Source organism: Myotis davidii, unplaced genomic scaffold, assembly GCF_000327345.1.
Source record: "Myotis davidii unplaced genomic scaffold, ASM32734v1 scaffold339, whole genome shotgun sequence".
Classification (NCBI taxonomy): Eukaryota; Metazoa; Chordata; class Mammalia; order Chiroptera; family Vespertilionidae; genus Myotis; species Myotis davidii.
The window spans coordinates 35,490-58,308 of record NW_006290778.1 but is presented as its reverse complement, the minus strand read 5'-3'; the positions used below and the strand labels follow the sequence as shown (position 1 = coordinate 58,308).

The following is a 22,819-nucleotide window of genomic DNA, read 5'->3' as shown; positions in this document are numbered from 1 at the left end:
GCCATGCTCTTGGCTGCATCCAGGCCTTTGCTTATACTGTCTCTCCACCTAGATTGTCTTCTTCACCTTCTCTTTATCCAGTCATTAAGAATATAAATAAGTTTACACACAAAGATCTCCCAAATGCCTCTGGAGGTTAGCATGACAGGGAATATATGTTATCCTCATTTTACTGGTCATTGGAAAGGTTCAGGGAGGTCAAATGACTTGCCCAGGGTCACACGGGAAGAAGCAGAAACAGACTTGAACCCAGGTCATTAGGCTCCTTCGCCAGTGCTCATCGCAGTAGCCATACTGCCAGGAGAGACCCAGGCTGCCATACCTCATGGTGTCCCCAGACCCCATGCAGGCTCTGCTAGACCCACATAACCTGGCTTCTGCCCCCCTCTCCACCGTTATTTGTTTTCCACTCCTCACGCCCTGTGCTGCAGCCTCCTTGGTCTTCTTGCTGTTTCTTCTTCATGCCAAGCTCATTCCTCCTTCAGAGCCTTTGTACTCACTGCTCTTTCCCCATTGCACACAGAGCTGGCTCCTTCCGTTCAGCTCGAGTGTGCCTCACCCTGCCACCTCCCCGGGTCCCCTTGTCTTCTCCTCCACCCCCTGACACTTTCTTTCTTTTTTTAAAAAAAATATATTTTATCGATTTTTTACAGAGAGGAAGGGAGAGAGATAGTCAGAAACATTGATGAGAGAGAAACATCGATCAGCCGCCTCCTGCACATCTCTTACTGGGGATGTGCCCACAACCCAGGTACATGCCCCCGACCGGAATTGAACCTGGGACCCCTCAGTCCGCAGGCCGACGCTCTATCCACTGAGCCAAACCGGTTTTGGCTTTTTTTTTTTTTAAAGATATTTTTATTGATTTTCAGAGAGAAAGGGAGAGGGAGAGAGAGAGAGAGAAACATCAATGATGAGAGAATCATTGATTGGCTGCATCCTGCCGGCCCCACACTGGGGTTTGGGCCAGCAACCCAGGCATGTGCCCTTGACCGGAATCAAATCCTGGACCATTCAGTCCGCAGGCCGACGCTCTAGCCACTGAGCCAAACTGGTTAGGGCCGCCCCCTGCCACTTTCTATCATGTTACCTGATTCTATTTTCTGCACAGCATTTAACACTAGTTTAATGATCTTTTAAACTTTTGTCTCCCCCACTATAAGAAACTTCATGTTAGAAGAAATTTTGTCTAGTTCAAAACTGTCTTGGGCCTGGCACTGTGCCTGGCATGCATTAGGCACTCAGTACGTGCTTGTTGAATGAATGGAAGCAGTGGGTCTCCCTAACCCGGCCCTTCTCCGCAGGCTGGCTGCACGCATCATGTGGCGGGTGGAGAGAGAGGGCACCGGGCTCACGGAGGGCTGCCTGGTGTCCGTGGACGACCTGCAGAACCACGTGGAGAACTTCGGGGAGGAGGAGCAGAAGCAGCTGCGGGTGGACGTGGATACTTTCTTGCAGTACTGGCTGCCCCAGAGCCAGCAGTTCAGCATGCAGTACATCTCCCACATCTTCGGCGTGGTACGGCTTCCCATGAAGTGGGGGTGGGGGTGGGTGACAGCTGGGCTTGTCCACCGAATATGTTTTCAGATGCTGCCAGGCCAGAGTGGGGAGGAAGGGCCAAGAGAAGAACTGGAGGGAGACAGAGCCCTAGAATGAACAACTGTCACCCTGTCCTCTGTCCTTCTGGTCTTGCTTCCTGTGAGGTCATTCCTGCCCCATCTGACGTTGGCATCCCAACAAGAGTTTCCATTATCTCTGAATGGCAGATTTGGATGTTATTTTACCTCCTTGTTTATCTGCATGTCCTATATTCTCTCCTTCCCGCTTTGAAAACAAAGACCCAATTACCATCCCTTCTTGCCTATTAGTCACCTTGAAAATAAGGCCCTTCCTTTTCTGAGGTCTGAGGGGAAGAGTAACGGGAGTAGTGGGTGTGGAAGCCGGAGAGAGGAGAGTAAGGGCCTCTCTCTCTCTCGCAGCCCTGAGGGTCCAGGAGGTGGGGGTGGGAGTCCGGAGGGTCACCAGGCCTTGGGCTGTGGGGATAGATGTCTTCTTTCTGGCAGGCCCAGCCCCTTCTGTGGGGTTGGTGAGCGGGCTGAAGAGGGAGGTTATTGCCATAATAACAACAGCAGGATCAGAACCAACATCTCTAGTTGTTACCAGGTGCCAGTGCCTCTGTAATGTCAGAGTTCCCCAGAGAAACAGTCATCTATCTATCATCTATCTATATCAATCATCTACCTATTGACAGAGATGATTTATTTTAATGAATTCGCTCCTGAGATTGTAGAGTGTAAATTCAAAATCTGCCGATAAGCCTGCAGGCAGGACACCCCCAAAAAGAGTTGTGGTTCGAGTCCAGAGGCCGACTGCTGGCAGAATTCCTTCCTGCTCAGGGGAAGTCAGTCTTTGTTCTATTAAGTTTGTTAACTGATCACGTGAGGCCACCTATGTTGTGCAGGATAATTTGCTTTATTCCAAATCTAATGATTTAAATGCTAATCTACCCAAAAAACACCTTCACAGAAACACAGAATAATGTTTGACCAAATATGTGGGCACCGCAGCCCAGCCAAGTTGACATATAAAATTAACTATCATAGCTTCCCATGTATTATTTTATGCAAGTTTTACAACCCAAGGTGAAAGTCATGCTTTTAACATTCTTATTTTATGAACAGAAAGCCTAGGCCCAGAGAGATTTACATGACTTCCACAGGCCACACAGTGAGCTGGTGTCCGTGGAAGGGCTAGAGCAGCCTGCCTGGTGCTGAAGTTGCTACTCTTAGCACTTGGGCTCCACAGGTTTGGGTGTCATAGACCATCCTGGGTAACCCCAGGGGCCTGGGACTGCAGCTACAGGATGGCATAATTACCAAAGTGCAGAGCTAAAAGGACCGTCGAGATCACCTGGTCCAACTCTCTCAACCTACAGATGGGAAAATGGGGCTCAGAGAAGAAAGAGATTTGACTAAGGTAACACAGCTTGTTAGTCCTGACAGGCTTAACTTCATGTATTTGCTGAATGACTGATGAGATTGAATGGAGAAAGTGACAGTCCTCCAATTCTATAGCAAATAGCCATGTGCCGTACATATCAATATGCACATGCAAATGTACATTTTATTACAAAACGTTCAAGGCAGTGCTGCATTTTAGCAAACATGGGCGTCTCCCCTGATACTAATTTAGAGGGTCATTTAAAATCACACAGAGAGCAGAGACCCTTTTGTTTCCAGACTCTAAGCATTTCCAGGATGAGACTGGTTTTCTACTTTTTAAAAAACACCTTTCAGCAGCGAGGGTGGTGTTGGGTCCCCAGTCTGTGTGTGTTAGCTGACTCTTTATCTTTTCCTCTGGGTAGATTAACTGCAATGGTTTCACACTCAGTGACCAGAGGGGCCTGCAGGCAGTGGGCGTGGGCATCTTCCCCAACCTGGGCCTGGTGAACCATGACTGTTGGCCCAACTGCACCGTCATCTTTAACAACGGCAAGTGAGTAGGTCTTTCACTGAGGGTGCTGTGATTGGGGTGGGGGAGAGACCTCATGGTGTTCACGCCACTTGACTTCAGCCTAAGGTTCATGAACTAACATGGTTTTCAAATGGGAAAGAAAAAGAAATTTCAGTGTAGAATGTTTGTGGTTAGGAGAAAGGTAATGGGGAGGATAGCAGAGAACTCCACATGGGTGATTTCTCAGTCTCTGTATGTTTCTTGAGGTTGCCTAGATATGTCAGATAAACCTCTAACTACTATTTTAAAACTTGATGCCTTGAGGTCATTACAAAACATCAACTGAGAAGCATATGTCCGTCAAGGTCCCAGCAGAAATCTAAAGGCACAGTCAGAGTTAATCTGAAGAGAACTTAGAAGTGCGAGTAGCATTTAAGCAACTAAGAATGGTGAGGCGTCCAGGGTCTAGCTACAGCACGAAACCACGATCGTCTCTAGCGTGGAAGGGCGAGTGGAAGAAGTACTGTTTTTGTGCTTGCTGAGAGCCACAGCCACGGGAGAGGCCCTTCCAACAGCGTGGCTGTGCCTGTAGAGAAACCAGCCACTGCTAGAACCACGGTCAGGCAGAGAAGCAGCCAGGAGACGTAACAGCCCAACCACTCTCCTCCCGTCTTCTGATCTCTTCCCATTGGCCAAACCCCAACCAGAAGCCAGAGGGCAAAGGGATGAAGTCCTCAGAGGTCAGTTAGTGCCCTCCCGCAAATAAGGCACAGAGGGGACAGAAGGGAATTTGGGGGTGGGGCACAAATGGAGAAGAGTCAGCAAAGAGGGTGAACCCCGGTTGTCCCTGGCTCAGGCTGGGGGGATTTTGAGAACGAGGCCTGAGCAATATTGCTTTTGCTCTTAGAGACAAGCTCATATGGCGGATACAGGTTGACTGAGTTATCAACAATGAGCAAGTTTCCCCCCAAAACTTCCTGGAAAAGAAAGACAATGGTTTCGGTTCTTAGCCAAGATTCAAGCTTAAGCTCCAATATAGCGGGGACTCTAGTTCCCCTTTTCCTTCCTATTTCTGGAAGCAAGGGCCCACATGACACCAGGCTCTTAAACAACTGAGAAAGTCACTCAAGACAGGGAAGTTTATTTTGGATCCAGATGATAATCTTTTTTTTTTTTATAATATATTTTATTGATTTTTCACAGAGAGGAAGGGAGAGGGATAGAGAGTTAGAAACATCGACGAGAGAGAAACATCGATCAGCTGCCTCCTGCACACTCCTCACTGGGGATGTGCCCGCAACCAAGGTACATGCCCCTGACCAGAATTGAACTTGGGACCCTGAGTCCGCAGGCCGATGCTCTATCCGCTGAGCCAAACCGGTCAGGGCCAGATGATAATCTTTTTCACAGCATTTGTATTTCCCTTCCTATGCCTCTTGGGGTCACTTCATGGACTCCTCCCCAGATGAGCTGTTGTCCAGGGCTAGCCTGGTTGGTAGAGAGGGTCAAATTCACTCACGTACAGGGCTGGTCTTTCTTGAACCCCTTTCACTAAGCAATGGTGACCCAGGTTCTTCTTTTCGCTGCATGTAACTGCCACAGGAACCCGGAACCCTTTTTCCAGATCAGCTCCAGTGTCTGCTCGGGCTTCTATGCAGCCACTCATTTGGAGCAGCCATGTTTTACCCGGGGCTTCTTGGTTGTTGTCCAAGAGAAGGTGACTTTTCGGTCACTGTCTAGCTGCCTGCCATCGTGGAAAGAACACTGGTCATGATGTCAGGAGCCCAATTCACACCCCAATCATTTTATCTACCACCTGTGTGACTTACCCAGCCTCCATATACGGCTCCAACTCTCCATGAGATAGACATCAAAAGAGGCAACACTTACTTGTCCAAGGTTCTTGTTAGTGGGATAATACGCTTTCCATACATTTTTTTAAAAAGTACTCTACTTTTAAATTCATTGTCTCATGAGTCTTATTGCCGGGTTATAGATGAGAACACTGAGGCCTGGGAAGGGAAGTCACTTGTCCAGGGCTGTGTACTTTTGAACTCAGAACCTCTCATTCCAAACCCAGTGAAATTTCCACTACAGTGGGGCCTTGACTTAGGAGTGTCCCCACTAACGAGTTTTTTGAGATACCAGCTGTCTCTCAGCCAATTTTTTGCATTGAGTTGATAGAGTAATTTGAGTTAACGAGCTCCTTAACGAGCTCGGTCTCGGAACGAATTAAACTCGTAAGTCAAGGCCCCACTATATACCAGGCACACCTTGTCAAGTGAGCCCAGCTACAGGGGCTGGCCTTCAGGGACTGGGCTACAGGGGCTGGGCTAGAGGTCGTTGTTATGGTCGTTGTCATGGCCAAAGCTCTGATTGCATCTGAAATACTGTGCACGTTTGCTAGCTGCGCGGGGTCAGTCAATGGTAATGATTTCCATTTGGGTGTCTGTTTTGTCTTTCAGTCATGAGGCAGTGAAATCCATGTTTCACACCCAGATGAGGTGGGTCAGTTCTTGCAAACTTCCCTGCTCCTCTGACCCACCTCCCTCACTTACCCGGTTCCCAAGATGCCCCTTCCCAAGATTCTGTGGCTGCTGTCTGTCTGTATGTCCTTCTTTTTTGAATGCTGTATTTTTTGTTCTTTTAAAAAAAAATTTTTTTTTTTGTTAATCCTCACCCGAGGATATTTTTTCCATTGCTTTTTCAGAGAGAGAGTGAAAAGGAGGGAGGGAAGGTGGAGAGACAGAGAAGAGAGAGAGAGAAACATCGATGTGAGAGAGACACATAGATTGGTTGCCTCCCCCACGCACCCCAACTGGGTTTGGGAATCAAATCTGAGACCCTTTGGTGCTTGGGCCTACGCTCTAACCACTGAGCGCCGGCCAGGGCTATTCTTAATGCATGCAATCATTTTGTTCTTTACTCACCCACTACCTGACATGCCTTTGTTTTCCTTTTTTTTTAAAAAAATGTTTTTATTGATTTTAGAGAGAGAGGAAGGGAGAGAGAAAGAGGAACATCAATGTGACAGACTGCCTCCTGCACTCCCCCTACTGGGGATTGAGCCTGCAATCTAGGCACCTGCCCTGACCGGGAATTGAACTGTCAGCCTTTTTGTGTATGGGACAACGCTCAACCAACTGAGCCACACCGGCCAGGGCTACTTTGTTTTCTTCCTTTCTCCTCTTTCACTCCTTCTTTCGTTCCTCCAACCTCAAAGCGTGCCTGTCTCTTCTGGTCCACATCATCTTGGCAAAAACCCAGGTTTTCCCCTCTAAACCCTGCTTGCCATGAAGTGAGGACTGCTGATACTACTGACCTACTAAAGGACTATGTGTTTGCTTATAACCCCCAACCTCTCACCCAGACTGGGTTCTGAAAATCGCACCCATAACTGTGATATTTTGATAAATATTTATTCATAGCATTCTGTTTACTGCTCTGGCCAGCTATGAATTTGTGGTTTAGATTAGATTTTACTCTTGACTTTTCTTAATCACAACCAAAACGTCCCAGATGGGCCTTTTGCTCAAATGGGGCTTAAAAGTACTTGAAATGCTCTTTGGATTGAGAACAAAATGCTGCAGGGGGTTCGGGCTTTGGGAATGCAGGGGAGGAGTGGTTTGTGCACCTGAGACTGTGTTGGCATGCATTGCACGTGGCTTTGAATGATTCACATCATCTCCTGGGCATTTTGTTCCACATCCATAGAGCAAAGGTCAAGATGAGAGCATCTCTAGGGACCTTCCAAACCTCTAAAAAACACTTAAATTACTTGCCTACTTGTGGCTCAATTGACTGAACTATAAAATTGCAGAGCATTACAGATGGGAGAGCTCTGGGGTCCAGAATGGAGCAGTAATCACTATTCATTCCCTGATTTCCGATTCCCAGTTAGTAAATGGGGTATGCATTTTTCATATTTAAGTGACATTAAATTAATTTGGTTTTGAAAATTCACTAATAGCATTGAAATAATTTGAGACACTCTGAAACCTTGTATGAACTGGCTTAGCCATGATGGAAAGTAAAGCTATTGGAAATCCTAACTTATTGACCATTGAATTACTGTTGAATGGGGATATGTTACTATGGTGAACTGCCACTGTAAAAGGGGCGGGTGGGGTTAGCAGTTTACTTACCCAACCAGGACCAAATGCCAAAGATCCACACTCAACCTTGGCTCTAAAGTTGCTCTCATGGACCTACTTAGGACGTTATCAGAGTCCTAGAATTGAGGGCTTTGGTGCACCTCACTTCCCATGCATTGCAGGCTCAGGAGGCCGACTGAACCCCATCAGGCCAATACGATGCGGTGAGGTGTGAATGGCACTTGAGTTCTAATCTTGACTCTGTGGCCAAAGTGTGTAGGACATTTGGGGATGTTACTTCATTTGTCTGGGTATCAGTGCCCTCATTTGTGAACTGAGAAGATGGATTCCCCACAGGTTGGACATACTAGGATTCCAAGCAGACCTCGGAGTAGAATCCCTGGGCCCTCCCCTCCCTCTTGCCTTTCATCACATCAGTAACAGCTGCTGCCAAAAATTGGGGTGGGAAGAAAGGGAAGAAGGAACAGGAGGTGAAGGGGAGCTTACATCTTGGCAGGTGCCATTTGCGTTGTTTTTATATAGAGTGTCACATTTATTTGGCATGTCAGTGGACTCCACTTTGAGAGAAGGCATGTCACCTCTGACACTTGGACATGCATGTCACTGCCGTTCAGTAGCTGCCTGCTTGATTGTCACTTTGGAGCACGAAGGGAATGCCTCTGGCTGGGACCCTTCTGTGGTGCTGACATTGTGTCCTGGCCTTTCACATGGTGCCTGACAGCCGCTCTGGGAGGTAAAAGAAATGATCATGGACCTCTCTGCAGATGCTCTGCCCAGCCTCTGCAACCTGCCACTCACTCTCTGGGGGATCGTTTCTACTGGGCGGTGAGGCCCCAGGATCCTGGGGAGACACAGGAGCACAGCTCAGGGCTCACCACTTGTTTTCTGTAGCTTCTGGCCTGGTGCATGGCTGAGAGGCCCACAGGCTGATCTCTGCGTGGTTGGCTAACCTGGGTGTCAGTTTCACCAGGGGCTTTTGTTTTCAGCATATTCTGCATCTATTACATGGCAGAGTGGGCTGTGCTGTAGGTCATTGGAGGGTCAGGTCTAGGCTGGAAGGGAGCTGAAATGCCATCTGCTCTTGCTAACCACCTTCGACCACAAAGCCCTGTCCCCCAGTAAACACAAAAGTGAACAGTGCATAGGACTAATAGAGCCAGCCTCTGTTTGCTGAATAAGTCTCCTCAACCACTGGTTGAGCTAAGAGGGGACTTACAGTCCCTCACAGAATAGGCCAAGATGGATGACCACTGAATGTCTTGAGTCTTCTCTTGTTTGAGTTTTCACCTTATTATTATTTCTCCCTTTCTTTGTCAACAACCAGTAGCTGAATGGACAGGGATGTTTGTGGGCATGGAAGCAATATGTGGTTTTAAGACCAAGGCTGGTCCTCTCCCTGGAATCTATTTGAGCAGATCTCAGGGCGATTTACGGAATGAAGCAGATTTGATTATGATAATAAGTAGAGCAGAATTACTCAGAAAACTGTCCGTTAGGCCACATCTTCTCTAATTTTGTTGGGAATGGGAGTTTCCTCACGTGCTAGTGGGAGTCATTGTCTTTGAGACTCAACTCCTTAAAACCGGAAGAGCACAGGTGCCGCCCTGAAGCTGGGGACTTGATTTACTCTTTTCCTTCGCCCCTGCTCCAGGATTGAGCTCCGGGCCCTGGGCAAGATCTCAGAAGGAGAAGAGCTGACCGTGTCCTACATCGACTTCCTTAACGTCAGCGAAGAACGCAAGAAGCAGCTGAAGAAGCAGTACTACTTCGACTGCACGTGCGAGCATTGCCAGAAAGGGCTGAAGGACGACCTCTTCCTGGGGGTGAAAGATGACCCAAAGGTACACGCAGCCCTACTGGGGGGTGTTTGTGCCGCCTCCACAGGAGCCAGGCATGGGGATCCCACAGGGAATCAATGTACCCTGCTCGGTAGTTCCCAGAGGACCAGGGAAGGCTGTATGGGTGGGGGACAGTGCACTGCCTGTAGGTCCCAGCTAGTGTCTAGACACTGTCACATGCAAGGTGTTTGAGTTTGGGGATATTATGCCGTTTTCTCATCTATAAAATAGGAATGATGGCAACCATGATAAGGGGTTGTTCTGAGCATTAAACAAAAGTACATATGTAAAGGGTGTGGCATGGAGAGTAGACACACAGTAATTAGTCATCTCCTTGCCCCTTTGCCATTTAAATAATGCTTGGAATTATACATATTGAGACCAGATGGGCAGAGATTCATTGTCTGGTTATCACAAAGATTTTCCCAGTCCCATGGAAATGGGCAGTGTGGAGATCGGGCACTGTTTAGATTGGATAATTTGCCTAAGTCCCAAGGAGCTGTTGCCAAATGGATGGTGGGACCCCTGAGCAGCAGGGAGGCTTACTGAGGGGCATATCAGGAGCTCAGCGGAGCTGGGAGAAGGTGGAGCTGCAGGTGCTGGAGCGGCCGATGAAAGCAGCATGCCCTCCATCACTTCCTGCAGTGGGAAAGCTGGAGGCTGCGCTGGGGCAGCGCCACTCCCCCTGCTTCCTTAGCCCCTGTGGGAAGGTACATTGGTGGAGGGTCAGATGGGTAAGCACAGATGTAGGGGTCCTTTCCCTTCTGAGGGACCCAGAATAAAGGGCTTGTAGACCCTGAGATGAGGGGCCTGGGGAGAGGGCATGGGGAAAGGGCTAGGAGAGGAAAAGCACTGGGCACGGAGTCAGAGTAGGGAAGTGTCTGCAAGTCTCCCCACCCCTCCCCAGTAAGGAGGCCTCGGTGGCAGAAGTGCCTAAAGAAGATCTCAGCCCAAGGCCTCAGGAGAAGAGACCGAGGAATAAAGGAGCCTGGGCTAGGAATGCAAATATTCCGTCAACAGGAGCAGCCAGCAGGGCCTGAGCGCTGGACTGCAACACCCTTCAGAGACTGTGCACCAAGTCAGGGGTGGAGGGCAGCTTGCCCCGTGAGGCCTGCCAGCAGTGGTACATATACACGATGGAATATTACTCAGCCAGGAAAAAGAATGAAATCTTATCATTTCAGTCAGCGTGGGTGGACCTAGAGGATGTTATGCTAAGTGAAATAGGTCAGAAAAAGACAAATACCATATGGTGCCACTTCTATGTGGAATCTAATGAACCAGGTAAATAAACAAACAACATTGGAACAGACCTATAAATACAGAGAAGAGACTAACTGTTGCCAGAGGGAGAGGGTTTGGGGGATGGGTGAAAAAGGTGAGAGGATTAAGAACTACAAATTGGTAGTTACAAAATAGTTATATATATATATACACGGACGTTCTTCAGAATGCTGTGTCCATCTTTGGGTAGGTTCTGGGGATTTCTACTTTTTTCATATGTTTTAATTTTTTTACAGCTTCCACGTGCCTATTTATAGTAAGAATGAACAATAAAGTTATTTTTATTTCGGAAAAAAGCTTTATCAGATTTGCCTAAGGAAAAAAAAAAATCAGAAAAGAGCTTATACTATGGATAAGCATAGCCAATAAACTTTTCCTAATTTTTTTTTTTTTTTTACAATATCACTAGACTGCTCAGGCAAATGCAGTAAGCCTACATTTCATGGCAGTGGTTCTCAGCCTTCCTAATGCTGCGACCCTTTAATACAGTTCCTCATGTTGTGGTGACCCCCAACCATATAATTATTTTCGTTGCTACTTCATAACTGTAATGTTGCTACTGTTATGAATCGTCATGTAAATATCTGATATGCAGGATGTATTTTCATTGTTACAAATTGAATATAATTAAAGCATAGTGATTAGTCACAAAAACAATATGTAATTATATGTGTGTTTTCCGATGGTCTTAGGGGACCCCTGTGAAAGGGTCGTTCGTCCCCCAAAGGGGTTGAGAGCCGCTGTTTCACGGAGACAGCTGACAAAGTCTCCCATAATATGTTTTTGGTGAAAACAAGGAAACATGAACTGGGTGCTAAGACACTGGACGGGTTTGGATACCCATAGCCACAAAGGCTATCTTTCATGAACTCCGACGGCAAACTGGAGCACCAAGTTTTAGTCAAGTCCTCAGCCTCTGCTTCAGCTCCGTGCTGGCCAGTATCTAAATCAATGACTTGGGCAAAGACAAAAAACAAACAAACAAACAAGGGGATATCTTTAGTATACATGGTTGACTTGAAGTACAAAGGAAAAGTGGAAAATATTTTGGATGATAAAATATCTATCATTAATATTTATCATCAAAAAATAAGAATCCAAAATGCCAGAGAAATACAACAGGGGTCAATGTCAGATTCTGCACGGGGTCCAAAGCCCCGGCATGAGCACAGGGCAGGAATGATTGGCTGCAGCAAGGCTCTGGGACTTGGTCAATGGAAAGGACAGCATGAGTCAGAAGCATGATGAGGGAGCTGGAAAAGCTGTAGGGATCTTTCTCAGCATTTATAGAAGTGAAGCATTCGGAGCGAGGAAGGTGCCTGGCCGGTGTGGCTCAGTGGTTGAGGGTCCACTCATGAACCAGGAGGTCACGGTTTGATTTCCCAGTCAGGGCACAAGCTGAGGTTGCAAGCGCGATCCCCTGTAGGGGGTGTACAGGAGGCAGCTGATGGATGATTCTCTCTCATCACTGATGTTTCTCCCTTCCTCTCTCTGAAATCAATAAAAACATTTTTTTAAAAAGAAGGAGGAAGGCATTACTTTTGTACTACGTTGAATGTCAAAGATGCGACTATGCGAAGCTGTAACTCAGTGTCCCTCCTTCTCCCAGCCCTCTCAGGATGTGGTCAAGGAGATTATACAATTCTCCAAGGATACACTAGAAAAGATTGACAAGGCTCGCTCTGAGGGCTTGTACCACGAGGTAAGAATTCATTTTTATGGTGGATAGGGGTGGGGAGGAGGGCAGAAAGGGAGGGAAATGGGGTGGGCTGAAGATGGGGAGGCTACCAAGCAGGTTGTTTTTCTGAAGATGTCCTTTTGTTGAGATCAGGGCTCCTTTTGCCCTCAAGCTTTCAGCACTTCTTAGGGATGTGTTCTCAGGGACTGTTCAACCCGCTGAAACTGGGTCTGGGAAGAACTCTGGCAGCCTGACAAATGTCCCTGGGGGGTTGTGGTATTACAAGTTGGCACCAGAAATGGAGAAATGGGGGTGGTAGTGGGTTGCTCGCTTTTCCATGATTAAATGCATGTCCTGGAGATAGTTTCCAGGCTCCAGTAACTGAGCCTCCAGCCCGGGCTCTCAGGGCACCAGGAGTCCTCAGCTGGCTGAAGACTATAATCACTGAAAAATCCTACTGCTCAGATCCTCACCCAGGACAATTTTACTAGAATATCTTGGGGTGGGACCCGGACATCAGGATTTTTAAGGCTCGAACGTGGTTTCAAAGTGCATCTAAAGTTGAGACCCACTGCCAAATACTGACCCGCAGAGCACTTGCATTGGACTCACCCAGACAGCTTCTTGGAAACAGATTCCTGTGCTCATCCCCTAAGATATAATTTATCTGCAACAGAGCACAGGGACCATAAATCCATATTTTTTTCCAGGCTCTTTAAGCAACTCAGGTGTGTATCTGGTCTTCATTTTCATCTTGTACTCACTCATTCATTGCCCCTTTTTGAGGCCTTTCTGGGGTGATCCACACAAGAAATGCTCCTTCACTCCCAGGAGTTCTGTTAGGCAGGGGAGGCGGTCACATGAACAAAGTGTTATTGAACAATATGGGAAGTGTATGTCAGAGACACAGTAATGGAGCCAGAGCAATCAGGAGGGCTCTACTCGCTCCATTCCTTTGGCTTCTCTCTTCTTCTTCTTCATTTCTCCTTTTCTCTATTCAAAATTGCCAGGGCAGCTGTAGGGCTGGACTCTGCCCACGGGTTTAAGGGAGCTGCCTTCAGCATGGATTAATGCTAGCCCATATGTTGCCCCACCACCACCCAGTTGCCTCATGGGCCTCTGGGAGAGTCTCAGAGCAAAGTTAGTTTCCATTCACTTAAAATGGGAAGAAGTGTGCTGCACTTCTCCATGAGGGTGGCAAGGGAACGAGAAGAGAACAGTGCACAACCCCAGTCTAAGGACTATCGGACTCTGTGGAGTGCAACCCAAGCCTATGTCTGCACGCGAATCAATTGGAAACGCCTGACTCCAAGCTGATTGGGGTCAGGCCCATCTTACTTCTCGCCAGGGCCAATGGGGCGATCTCCTGATGGGTCTTCCAGCTTCCCAGGAACCTCCCTCTCTGCCCACCCATCCTGAACACTTCAAGCAGGACAGCCTGATTGTTCGCCCCCACTGTGCATAAGGACCACCAGGGGCTTATGCAAACTTCAGAGGCCAGGGTCCCTCCCCCATGTATTTGGTTTCAATGGGTCTGAGGGTAAGGCCCAGACATCGATGTTCTTAAAAAGGTCTCTAGGTTCATCTAGAGCACAGCCAGAGTAGAGAGTTGTAGGAGCAGAGAACCTGGTAAAATGGGAATATTCGTAGTACTTATCTCATTGCACTGTTGTAAGATATATAAAGATATATATATATATATATATATATATATATATATATGCATCTTTCCTAACTGCCTGCTCCCAACTGACTCATATATGGAAACTTGAAAATCTTTCCTCTGTGGCAGAGCATGAAAATATTATGCATATATATATATATATATATATATATATATGCATCTTTCCTAACTGCCTGCTCCCAACTGACTCATATATGGAAACTTCTCGTGTTGCCATTCCCTTTTCATCTCTACATCTTACCCAAATAAGACCATTTTGCTATTCAAATCACAGATTGTGAGCAATCTCAACTTTCAAAGGAGTGTCCAATGTCATTGTGCGGCTCCCGTATGTGAATTAAGCACGTGCCATGGCGCGTTGGTCACGGACCGGGCCTGCGTCTCTTCCAGGTTGTGAAGTTGTGCCGGGAGTGCCTGGAGAAGCAGGACTCCGTGTTTGCTGACACCAACATCTACATGCTGAGGGTGCTGAGCATCGTTTCCGAGGTCCTCTCCTACCTCCAGGCGTTCGAGGAGGCCTCCTACTACGCCAGGAGGATGGTGGATGGCTATGTGTAGGTGACAATCCTGGGTGTCAGATCATCTGGAAAGGTGTCTACTCCAGGCAGGACAAATAGAGGGCACGCATGCTGCTACCTCTCCCTCCTGAACCCACAGCAAGCAGCAGTAATTGGGGCTCTTTACAATGGAGCCTTTTAATCATGGTGCTCCTAGTAATAATGACCAAACACTCAGAGTTGGTACCTAACGTGAAACCTATTTGTCATCCCCGGTCTTTCCCGAATCCTGCAGCGCATCTATTGTCTGCTGGTGGCTTCTGATTTCCTGATGGCCAAGTCCAGCTGGATTTTAAGTGTTTGGAAAGGGTCCACCCTAACAACCAACACAGAAAATCCTGTGAGCTTTCGTTCATTAAAATTGTAAAGTATAAAATAGAATGTCCTTGCCTTCCCTCTGCCGATGTCCTCCCTGTTCACAGTGGCATGTGCATTTGTGTATCTGGCTACATGACCACATTGGCACAAGAAGGTTCATTTTTGGGGGGAGGATGTTACTCATAAATAAAATGTGGGAAAACTATATACCATGTTAAAAGGAAGCTCTGTTAAGAAGGTGCCGTGGAGGGAAAAATGCAATTCTGCATCAAGGAGGACATTTTTGTTCATCTTTTCCCTCTGGCCTTTCTACTGCTTTCCCAGGAGAAGGCTGGGTGCACCAGAGAGCTCCCAGGTTCCCGCAGTAACGTTCAGAGTACAATCCTGATTCCCTTTCCCCAAGAGGATGTGGCTCGGAGACTCAGATGAAAGTCTCAGTTCTTACAGCTTCCCTGTGTGGGGTTCTAGCCACCTCCCACCTGCGCCTCAGTCCCCTCCCAGCGGGCTACAGATGGTGGCACTGGTGGGAAAGCAGAAGGACTTCAATGAGAGCACTTGATAACATGTCAAATACTCTGCCAATGTAAGGGAGGCTGGGATTATGTGTTATGATTATTTATTGCCTCTACAGGAAGCTCTACCACCCCAACAATGCCCAACTGGGCATGGCCGTGATGCGGGCGGGGCTGACCAACTGGCATGCTGGTAACATTGAGGTGGGGCACGGTATGATCTGCAAAGCCTATGCCATTCTCCTGGTGACACACGGACCCACCCACCCAATTACCAAGGACTTAGAGGCAAGTAGCACCTTGACGCTGGGCCCCCCTGCCTGCTCTGAGCTCTCTGAGGATGAGAGCTGACTTCTGAACTCTGCTCTGGGAAAGTCCCTAGATCGCCTGCGAGACCTGAAGAGAGCTCACAAAGGCTTTAGCCCACTTCCCTTGTTTACAGATGAGGAAACTGAGGCCCACAGAAGGGGAGCAAGCTGTTCATGGTCAAATAGCCGGAGGATGACAAGCTGAGACTTGAAACCTGAGCTGCTCCAAGCTTGACTGAGAAAACCTAGATAATGGTGTGTGTGCGTGCGTGCGTGTGTGTGTGTGTGTGTGTGTGTGTGTGTGTGTGTGTGTGTGTGTGTGTGTGTAGCTATGCACGTGACGAAATGTGCATTACAGAACGAGTGGACTGGGGAGCACAGACTAGAAGCAGACTGTGGGGACTGAGTTCCAGCTTCCCCACTTTCTAGCCATGTAACTGAAAATATTGCATGTGTGGGCCTCAGTCTCCTCATCGGTAAACCAGAGGAAGAGGAGAGCGTTTTAAGGAGGGTGCAATGACTTGATGTGTGAACAGCACTGAGAACCGTGCCTGGCACATGGCATGCTCTCATCCTCTGCTGGTTTCCTCTGTGCTTTGAAGGGCTGGATTATTCAAGAGTGACCAGCTCAAGGAGCTGTCCTCAGACAGTGCAGTGTGGGGAAGATGAAAGACTCGGTGTCATCAAGTGTGTGAGGAGACAGACTTCATGTCTAGTGATTTAAGCTTGTCAAAGGCAGAGATTTTGCCCATCACATTCACTGCTGCATCCTTAGCCCCTCAGCGATGTCTGGCGCTTGTTAAGTATGCTTTTTAAAGAAAATATGTTTTTATTGATTTCAGAAAGAGGAAGGAAGAGGGGGAGGGAGAGAGAGATAGAAACATCAATGATGAGAGAAAATCATTGATGCGCTGCCTCCTGCACACCCCCTACCATGGATTGAGCCTGCAACCTGGGCATGTGCCCTGACTGGGAATTGAACCATGACCTCCTGGTTCATGGGTGGATGCTCAACCACTAAGCCACACTGGCTGGGCGATAAGTATTTCTTAAAAGAACACATGGGGAAGTGAGAACTTCCTTGTGTGTGTCACATACTATCATTTTCCTGGTCTATTGGGAAGCAGGAAGGCATCTTACCCCTTTCATGTATGAGGAAACCAAAGGCTGAAGGGATTCAATTACTTGCGTAAGGTGGGACCCAGTGTAGGGGCCAGGGTTCAAATCTAGATCTCCACTTGACGGTTCCTGGGAACAACCCCCTCAGCTACACTCTCAGGGGTCTGACTCCCTAACAAGCTGACCCACAGCCAGGACCCTAGGCCCCGGTGGAGGTATCCTCTGAGGGGGCACCGTCGAATCTTGGTGACTGGGAGTCATTTACCCCATTGCCTGCCTTTTCCAAAAGGGCCCAGAGAGGCCAGAGCCACCATGTCCCGGGGCTTGTCATCACTGTCCCTGGTGTGTCTGCGTCCCACAGGCCATGCGGATGCAGACGGAGATGGAGCTGCGCCTGTTCCACCAGAACGAGTTCATGTACCGCAAGATGCGCGAGGCTGCCCTGAACAACCAGCCCATGCAGGTCATGGCTGAGCCCAGCAGCGAGCCGGCGCCATCTCTGTTCCATAAGAAGCAATGAGGACCTGCCTGGCGTGTGCGTGTGCGTGTGTGGTGAGTCAGGCTGTCCCCTAAATCCACTGCATTGACCAGGGTGACCAGTCCACGCGTGTGTATGTGTGAATGAGTGTGTGTGTGTGTGTGTGTGTGTGTGTGTGTGTGTGTGTGTTGCGGGTGGGGGGGGCGGGCACTGAGGCTCGGAATTGGGGAGACATTCTGGAGGAAGTGGGCTTCTGGGGAGACCCTTGCTGGGGAAGTTGGAGTATTGCTCAACCCTGCTGCTCTGGGAATGCACTGCTCTGGGTTCCTCAGTGTCATGTTGGTTCATTTCAACTCTGTTTAATTCAACTTAATTCATCCTATAGCTCAACTCATCCTACAAGTATTTGTAGGCCCTAGAGATAAAGAAGTTCCAAGAGTAGCTGGGGAGGCAAAATGTAAGCAGACAATGAAAGCGCCGTGTAATCACAATGCAATGTAAGCTGTGCGGAGAGAGGGGAGCAGTAGAGGGCCTGTCCGGTGGGTGGTGTATACGCAGTGTGGGCTATCGCGGAGGGGATCACATCTGAGCTGAGGGTGGCAGGTGCTTGGAGCCTCAGGTGGCTGCTCACCCCAACTGTGCAGGCGTCTCTGGGGCTGCTGGTCTCACCCGTGGTCTGGGAGAGTCAGTGTTTGGGTGACGAGGATGGGAGAAGTCTGTTCAGGATGAAGCTGCGGGAGACACTTGGAAACACATATACCTGGATTCCCTCAATTTCCTTTTCCTACAGTCACACACGCCATGCCTGCACCCACCCCTCCTTCTCACACCAGTGGACAGGACCCCTGCTCCTTCTCCACCTGTGCTCTGGGCTCCTTCCTCCCCTGTCTTGGGCCCGGCTTCACCTATTACTCCTTCTCCACCCTGGATCCTTGACATGTTTCTGGTTCCTTGAGTGCAGTCAGTGAACATGCTGGGGGCGATCGGCAGTAATAATGTTCACGTTGAGTAGTTTTAAAGGGTTTGTCTCCCATAGTTATCTCCTTTTCTCTTTTCTTTCTTTTTCTTTTAAAAAAATTCTCACCAGAGGATATTTTCCCATTGATTTTTAGAGAGAGTGGAAGAGGGAAAGACAGAGAGAAATATCGATGTGAGAGAAGCACACCAATTGGTTGCCTCCTGCACGAGCCCCCAACAGGGCCAGGGCCGGAGAGGAGCCTACAGCCAGGTATGTGCCCTTAATATGAATCAAACCAGGACCCTTTGGTCCGCAGGCTGACAGGCTATTCACTGAGCCAGACTGGCCAGGGCTCATCTTCTTTCCTTCACTTTTAATTTCTTCCTGAAGCCATTGCGGGCTGGCTTCCTGAACGCCACTAGAAGAGATTTTACCAAGGTCAGTTCTAGAGGGCCTTTTTTGGTTGTTGTGATTCTTGGCATCTTTGCATCAGTTGACACTCCCTGCGCTGATTTCTGGAACACCACTTCCCCGTGCTGATGCTCTGATGTGGTTTCTCAGTCTCCCTCTGTCCCTGTTTCTCCGCGTTCCCTGATATGTGCCATTTCCCGTAGTTGGTTTTGTTCATCGTGGTCACTCTCACTTTATTTTCGTCGCAGTCTGCACACACTCCCTGCAGGAGTTCGCCAGGCCCTTGGTTGGATGGTCTTAAACCCGTATTTCCCAACCCTGCTCTTCAGCTCCAGCCCCACACACTCTCTTGAATGTTCTGCAGGCACATCAAACTCAGCACATCCAGAATAAAATTCTTTCTCTTTCTCCCCCTATCTCCCCTCCCCAACATCTATCCCTCCTCAGCACACCACCGAGAACACCCGACGTCTGCTTCTGTGGCATCCTAGACTTCAGTCAGACCCACTCACTCCCTGGTCCCTGAGTGACCCATGTTCTCCATGCCTCTCTGACTTTCCTACCTAAAATAGCTAAAAGCTGCTGACTCCTATTCATCTTTCAGCATCCGGTTTGGAAATCACCCCATCTGTGACGCCTTCCCTGAATGCCTTCAATTCAGCTGGCTGCCTGGGTCTCTGGTATTACCCTTGAATCTCCCATCATAACTCTCTCCTTATGGCAGTTTAATTGTCTGCCTCCTCTATCAGATTGTGAGCTCCTGGAGGGCAGGAGCTGTGTCCCTTTATTCATCTTTCTATCCCCAGAACCTAGCACAGGTCCTGAAACATAGGAGGTGCTCAGTTAATGCGTGTTGAATGAATGAATGAATAAATGAATTTACTTCTCAGAGCAGAAGAGATAGGGACTGTGTATTTTGAGTTTTTATGTTACAGCCAATAAAGGCCATTAAATCCACTGTTTCCAAACAGATATGTGTGGCTTCTTTCTTTCTGACAATCTATTTAGGGCAGCACTGTCTATAGAACTTCCTGTGATGATGGAAATGTATTATATCTGTGTTGCCCAATTCAGTAGCCACTAGCAGCATGAGACTATCCAGCATTTGAAATGTGTCTGGTATGAGTGAGGAATTGATTTTTTAATTTTATTTAATTTCAATTAAAATAGCCAATGTGGCTAGTGGCTACTGCATTAGTGCAGTTTTAGAGGATAATTTAGTGTAATTTTTAAGATATGGACACTGAAGCAGATTAAGTTTATATCACAAGCTCTTAGCTGGGACTGGTAATTCCACCCATGCTTCAGTTTCCTCATTTCTATCCACCACACAGAGTTGCTGTGAGAATTAAATATTTTATTTATTTATTTATTAAAAAATATTTTATTGATTTTTTACAGAGAGGAAGGAAGAGGGATAGAGAGTTAGAAACATCGATAAGAGAGAAACATCAATCAGCTGCCTCTTGTACACCCCCTACTGGGGATGTGCCTGCAACCAAGGTACATGCCCTTGACCAGAATTAAACCTGGGACCCTTCAGTCCACGGGCTGTAAGGGAGAGGAAGAGATAGATACATCAATGATGACAGAGAATCATTGGTTGGCTGCCTCTTGCATGTTCCCTGCTGGGGATCAAGCCTGCAACACAGGCATGTGTCCTGACTGGGAATTGAACCACGACCTCCTGGTTCATAGGTTGAAGCTGTATTACTGAGCCACACTGGGTGGGCAAGAATTAAATGTGTTAAATGTGAAGTTCTTAGAAGAGTGCCTGGCCCATCATAAGTGCTCCATGAGCATTCCAACCTTGCTACTGTTGGGGTGTTCCTTCTCCTAATGAGAAAGTGAAGGTAAAGGGTAGAGATAAACAGTGTATGCTGGAACCAGCTCTTACCAGCCTGTAAGCGCTGACAGTACACATCTCTTCCCAACTCTGCATTCATCAACATCACATTGATACCATGACATTGGCCGTGGTGGGAATGTTTACACCATGGTAATTGGCTTAACTTTGGAAGAACACATTAATTGGTCGTGTTTCAGACTGTAAAAATGGGGTTTGCTACATGGAAGTAGAAGAATGGATAGTTAGAGACCATTAAAGAAGTCTTTACTTAAATTGGAGTGAAATCTGCGTTCTGAAACCTCTATCCCCGGGTCATAACAAACCAGTGTAAAACCTCCGATTCATACCCTTCAGACTAAGCCACGAATGCATTGACAGACATAACTACTAAGGTCCAGATATAGCCACTTATTGGGGGAATTCTCTATGGGTGCAGGGAATCCATATAGTTGCGGCACAGAAGAGAGAGTAGCACCATGTCTGAGGGCAGTCAGAGGTGCACGCTTCTGGACCACCGTGTGCACACTGGTGAATGATGAACACTCAGTGCATGAAGGTAAACAGCACTTCTTGAAGCTCTGGCTCCCTCCTGGCGCAGCATTACATACAAACCACCGGGTCTCAGGTTGTCCAGGAGCGCTCATCAAACCCAGAAAGGCACCACCCATGTGCAGCATGACCACAGCCAACATCTGGACTCACTAACTCCGGCATGAACTTAGTCCTCCCCGTCAGCCTGGCCTCTCCACCTCACAGGGCTTGGTCGCAGAACATTCTGGTCCAGGCACAGTTTCTCAGGTGTCTTTAGGAGTTGCCTTTCATTATAACAAATCACCATGACCTTAGTGACTTAAAACAATGCAGATTTATTAGTTTATGGTTCTAGATCAGGAGTCCAAATGGGTCTGAAATCTAGGTGTCAGCAGAGCTGTGAAGGCTGTAGGGGAGGAATCTATTTATTTTTTCTTTTTTTGTTTTGTTTGTTGATTCTCACTCAAGGATATTTTTTCCATTGCTTTTCAGAGAGAGAGAGAGAGAGAGAAGAGTGGAAAGGAGGGAGGAGGGGGGAAAGAGAGAAAGAGAGAGAAACATTGATGTGAGAGAGATTCATTGATTGGTTGCCTCCTGCACATGCCCCCACTGGGGGCAGGGTGCAAACTGCAACTCTGGTACTTGCCCTCGACCAGGAATTGAACTCGCCCTTCCACGCACGGGTCAACACTCTAACCACTAAGCAACTCTGGCCAGGGCAGGGATCTGTTTCTTGCTTTTTTCAGTTCCTAAAATCTTCTTCTAGAACGCTCCCCTTCCTTGGCTGTGGCCTCCCAGCCAGCAATTGCGTCCCTCCTTCTCTGACCCTCCTGCTTTCCTCTGTCACTTATAAGAACACTTGTGACTAGATGGGGCCACTGGGATCACCAGGATAAACTCCTCCTCTCAGGTCCTTACCTAATCACATCTGCAAAATCCCTGTTGCCGTGCAGGGTGACACATTCACAGGTCCGGGGCATGAACTTAGTCCTCCCCGTCAGCCTGGCCTCTCCACCTCACAGGGCTTGGTCGCAGAACATTCTGGTCCAGGCACAGTTTCTCAGGTGTCTTTAGGAGTTGCCTTTCATTATAACAAATCACCATGACCTTAGTGACTTAAAACAATGCATATTTATTAGTTTATGGTTCTAGATCAGGAGTCCAAATGGGTCTGAAATCTAGGTGTCAGCAGAGCTGTGAGGGCTGTAGGGGAGGAATCTATTTATTTTTTCTTTTTTTGTTTTGTTTATTGATTCTCACTCAAGGATATTTTTACCATTGCTTTTCAGAGAGAGAGAGAGAGAAGAGTGGAAAGGAGGGAGGAGGGGGGAAAGAGAGAAAGAGAAACATTGATGTGAGAGAGATTCATTGATTGGTTGCCTCCTGCACATGCCCCCACTGGGGGCGGGGTGCAAACTGCAACCCTGATACTTGCCCTCAACCAGGAATTGAACCTGCAACCCTTCCACGCATGGGTCGATGCTCTAACCACTAAGCAAACTGGCCAGGGCAGGAATCTGTTTCTTGCTTTTTTCAGTTCCTAAAAGCTTCTTCTAGAATGCTCCCCTTCTTTGGCTGTGGCCCCCCAGCCAGCAATTGAGTCCCTCCTTCTCTGACCCTCCTGCTTTCCTCTGTCACTTATAAGAACACTTGTGACTAGATGGGGCCACTGGGATCACCAGGATAAACTCCTCCTCTCACGTCCTTACCTAATCACATCTGCAAA

At 47.9% G+C, this 22,819-nt stretch overlaps 1 protein-coding gene across 2 annotated transcripts in view; it reads left to right on the top strand.

The window, feature by feature from the left end:
• Window positions 1–18,448, top strand: part of SMYD1 (SET and MYND domain containing 1) — a 38,093-nt gene extending 19,645 nt beyond the window's left edge. Inside the window, exons 3-11 of one of the 2 annotated variants that reach the window (XM_006763975.2) lie at window positions 1,305–1,518; window positions 3,365–3,495; window positions 5,919–5,957; window positions 9,220–9,409; window positions 12,300–12,392; window positions 14,443–14,606; window positions 15,559–15,727; window positions 17,228–17,418; window positions 17,493–18,448. In XM_006763975.2, the coding sequence (XP_006764038.1) occupies window positions 1,305–1,518; window positions 3,365–3,495; window positions 5,919–5,957; window positions 9,220–9,409; window positions 12,300–12,392; window positions 14,443–14,606; window positions 15,559–15,727; window positions 17,228–17,386 (1,159 nt within the window). In that variant the 3' untranslated portion in view covers window positions 17,387–17,418; window positions 17,493–18,448. The remainder of the gene's footprint in view (window positions 1–1,304; window positions 1,519–3,364; window positions 3,496–5,918; window positions 5,958–9,219; window positions 9,410–12,299; window positions 12,393–14,442; window positions 14,607–15,558; window positions 15,728–17,227; window positions 17,419–17,492) is intronic. The other variant, XM_006763976.2, reaches the window with a different exon arrangement.
• Window positions 18,449–22,819: the final 4,371 nt, after the last annotated feature.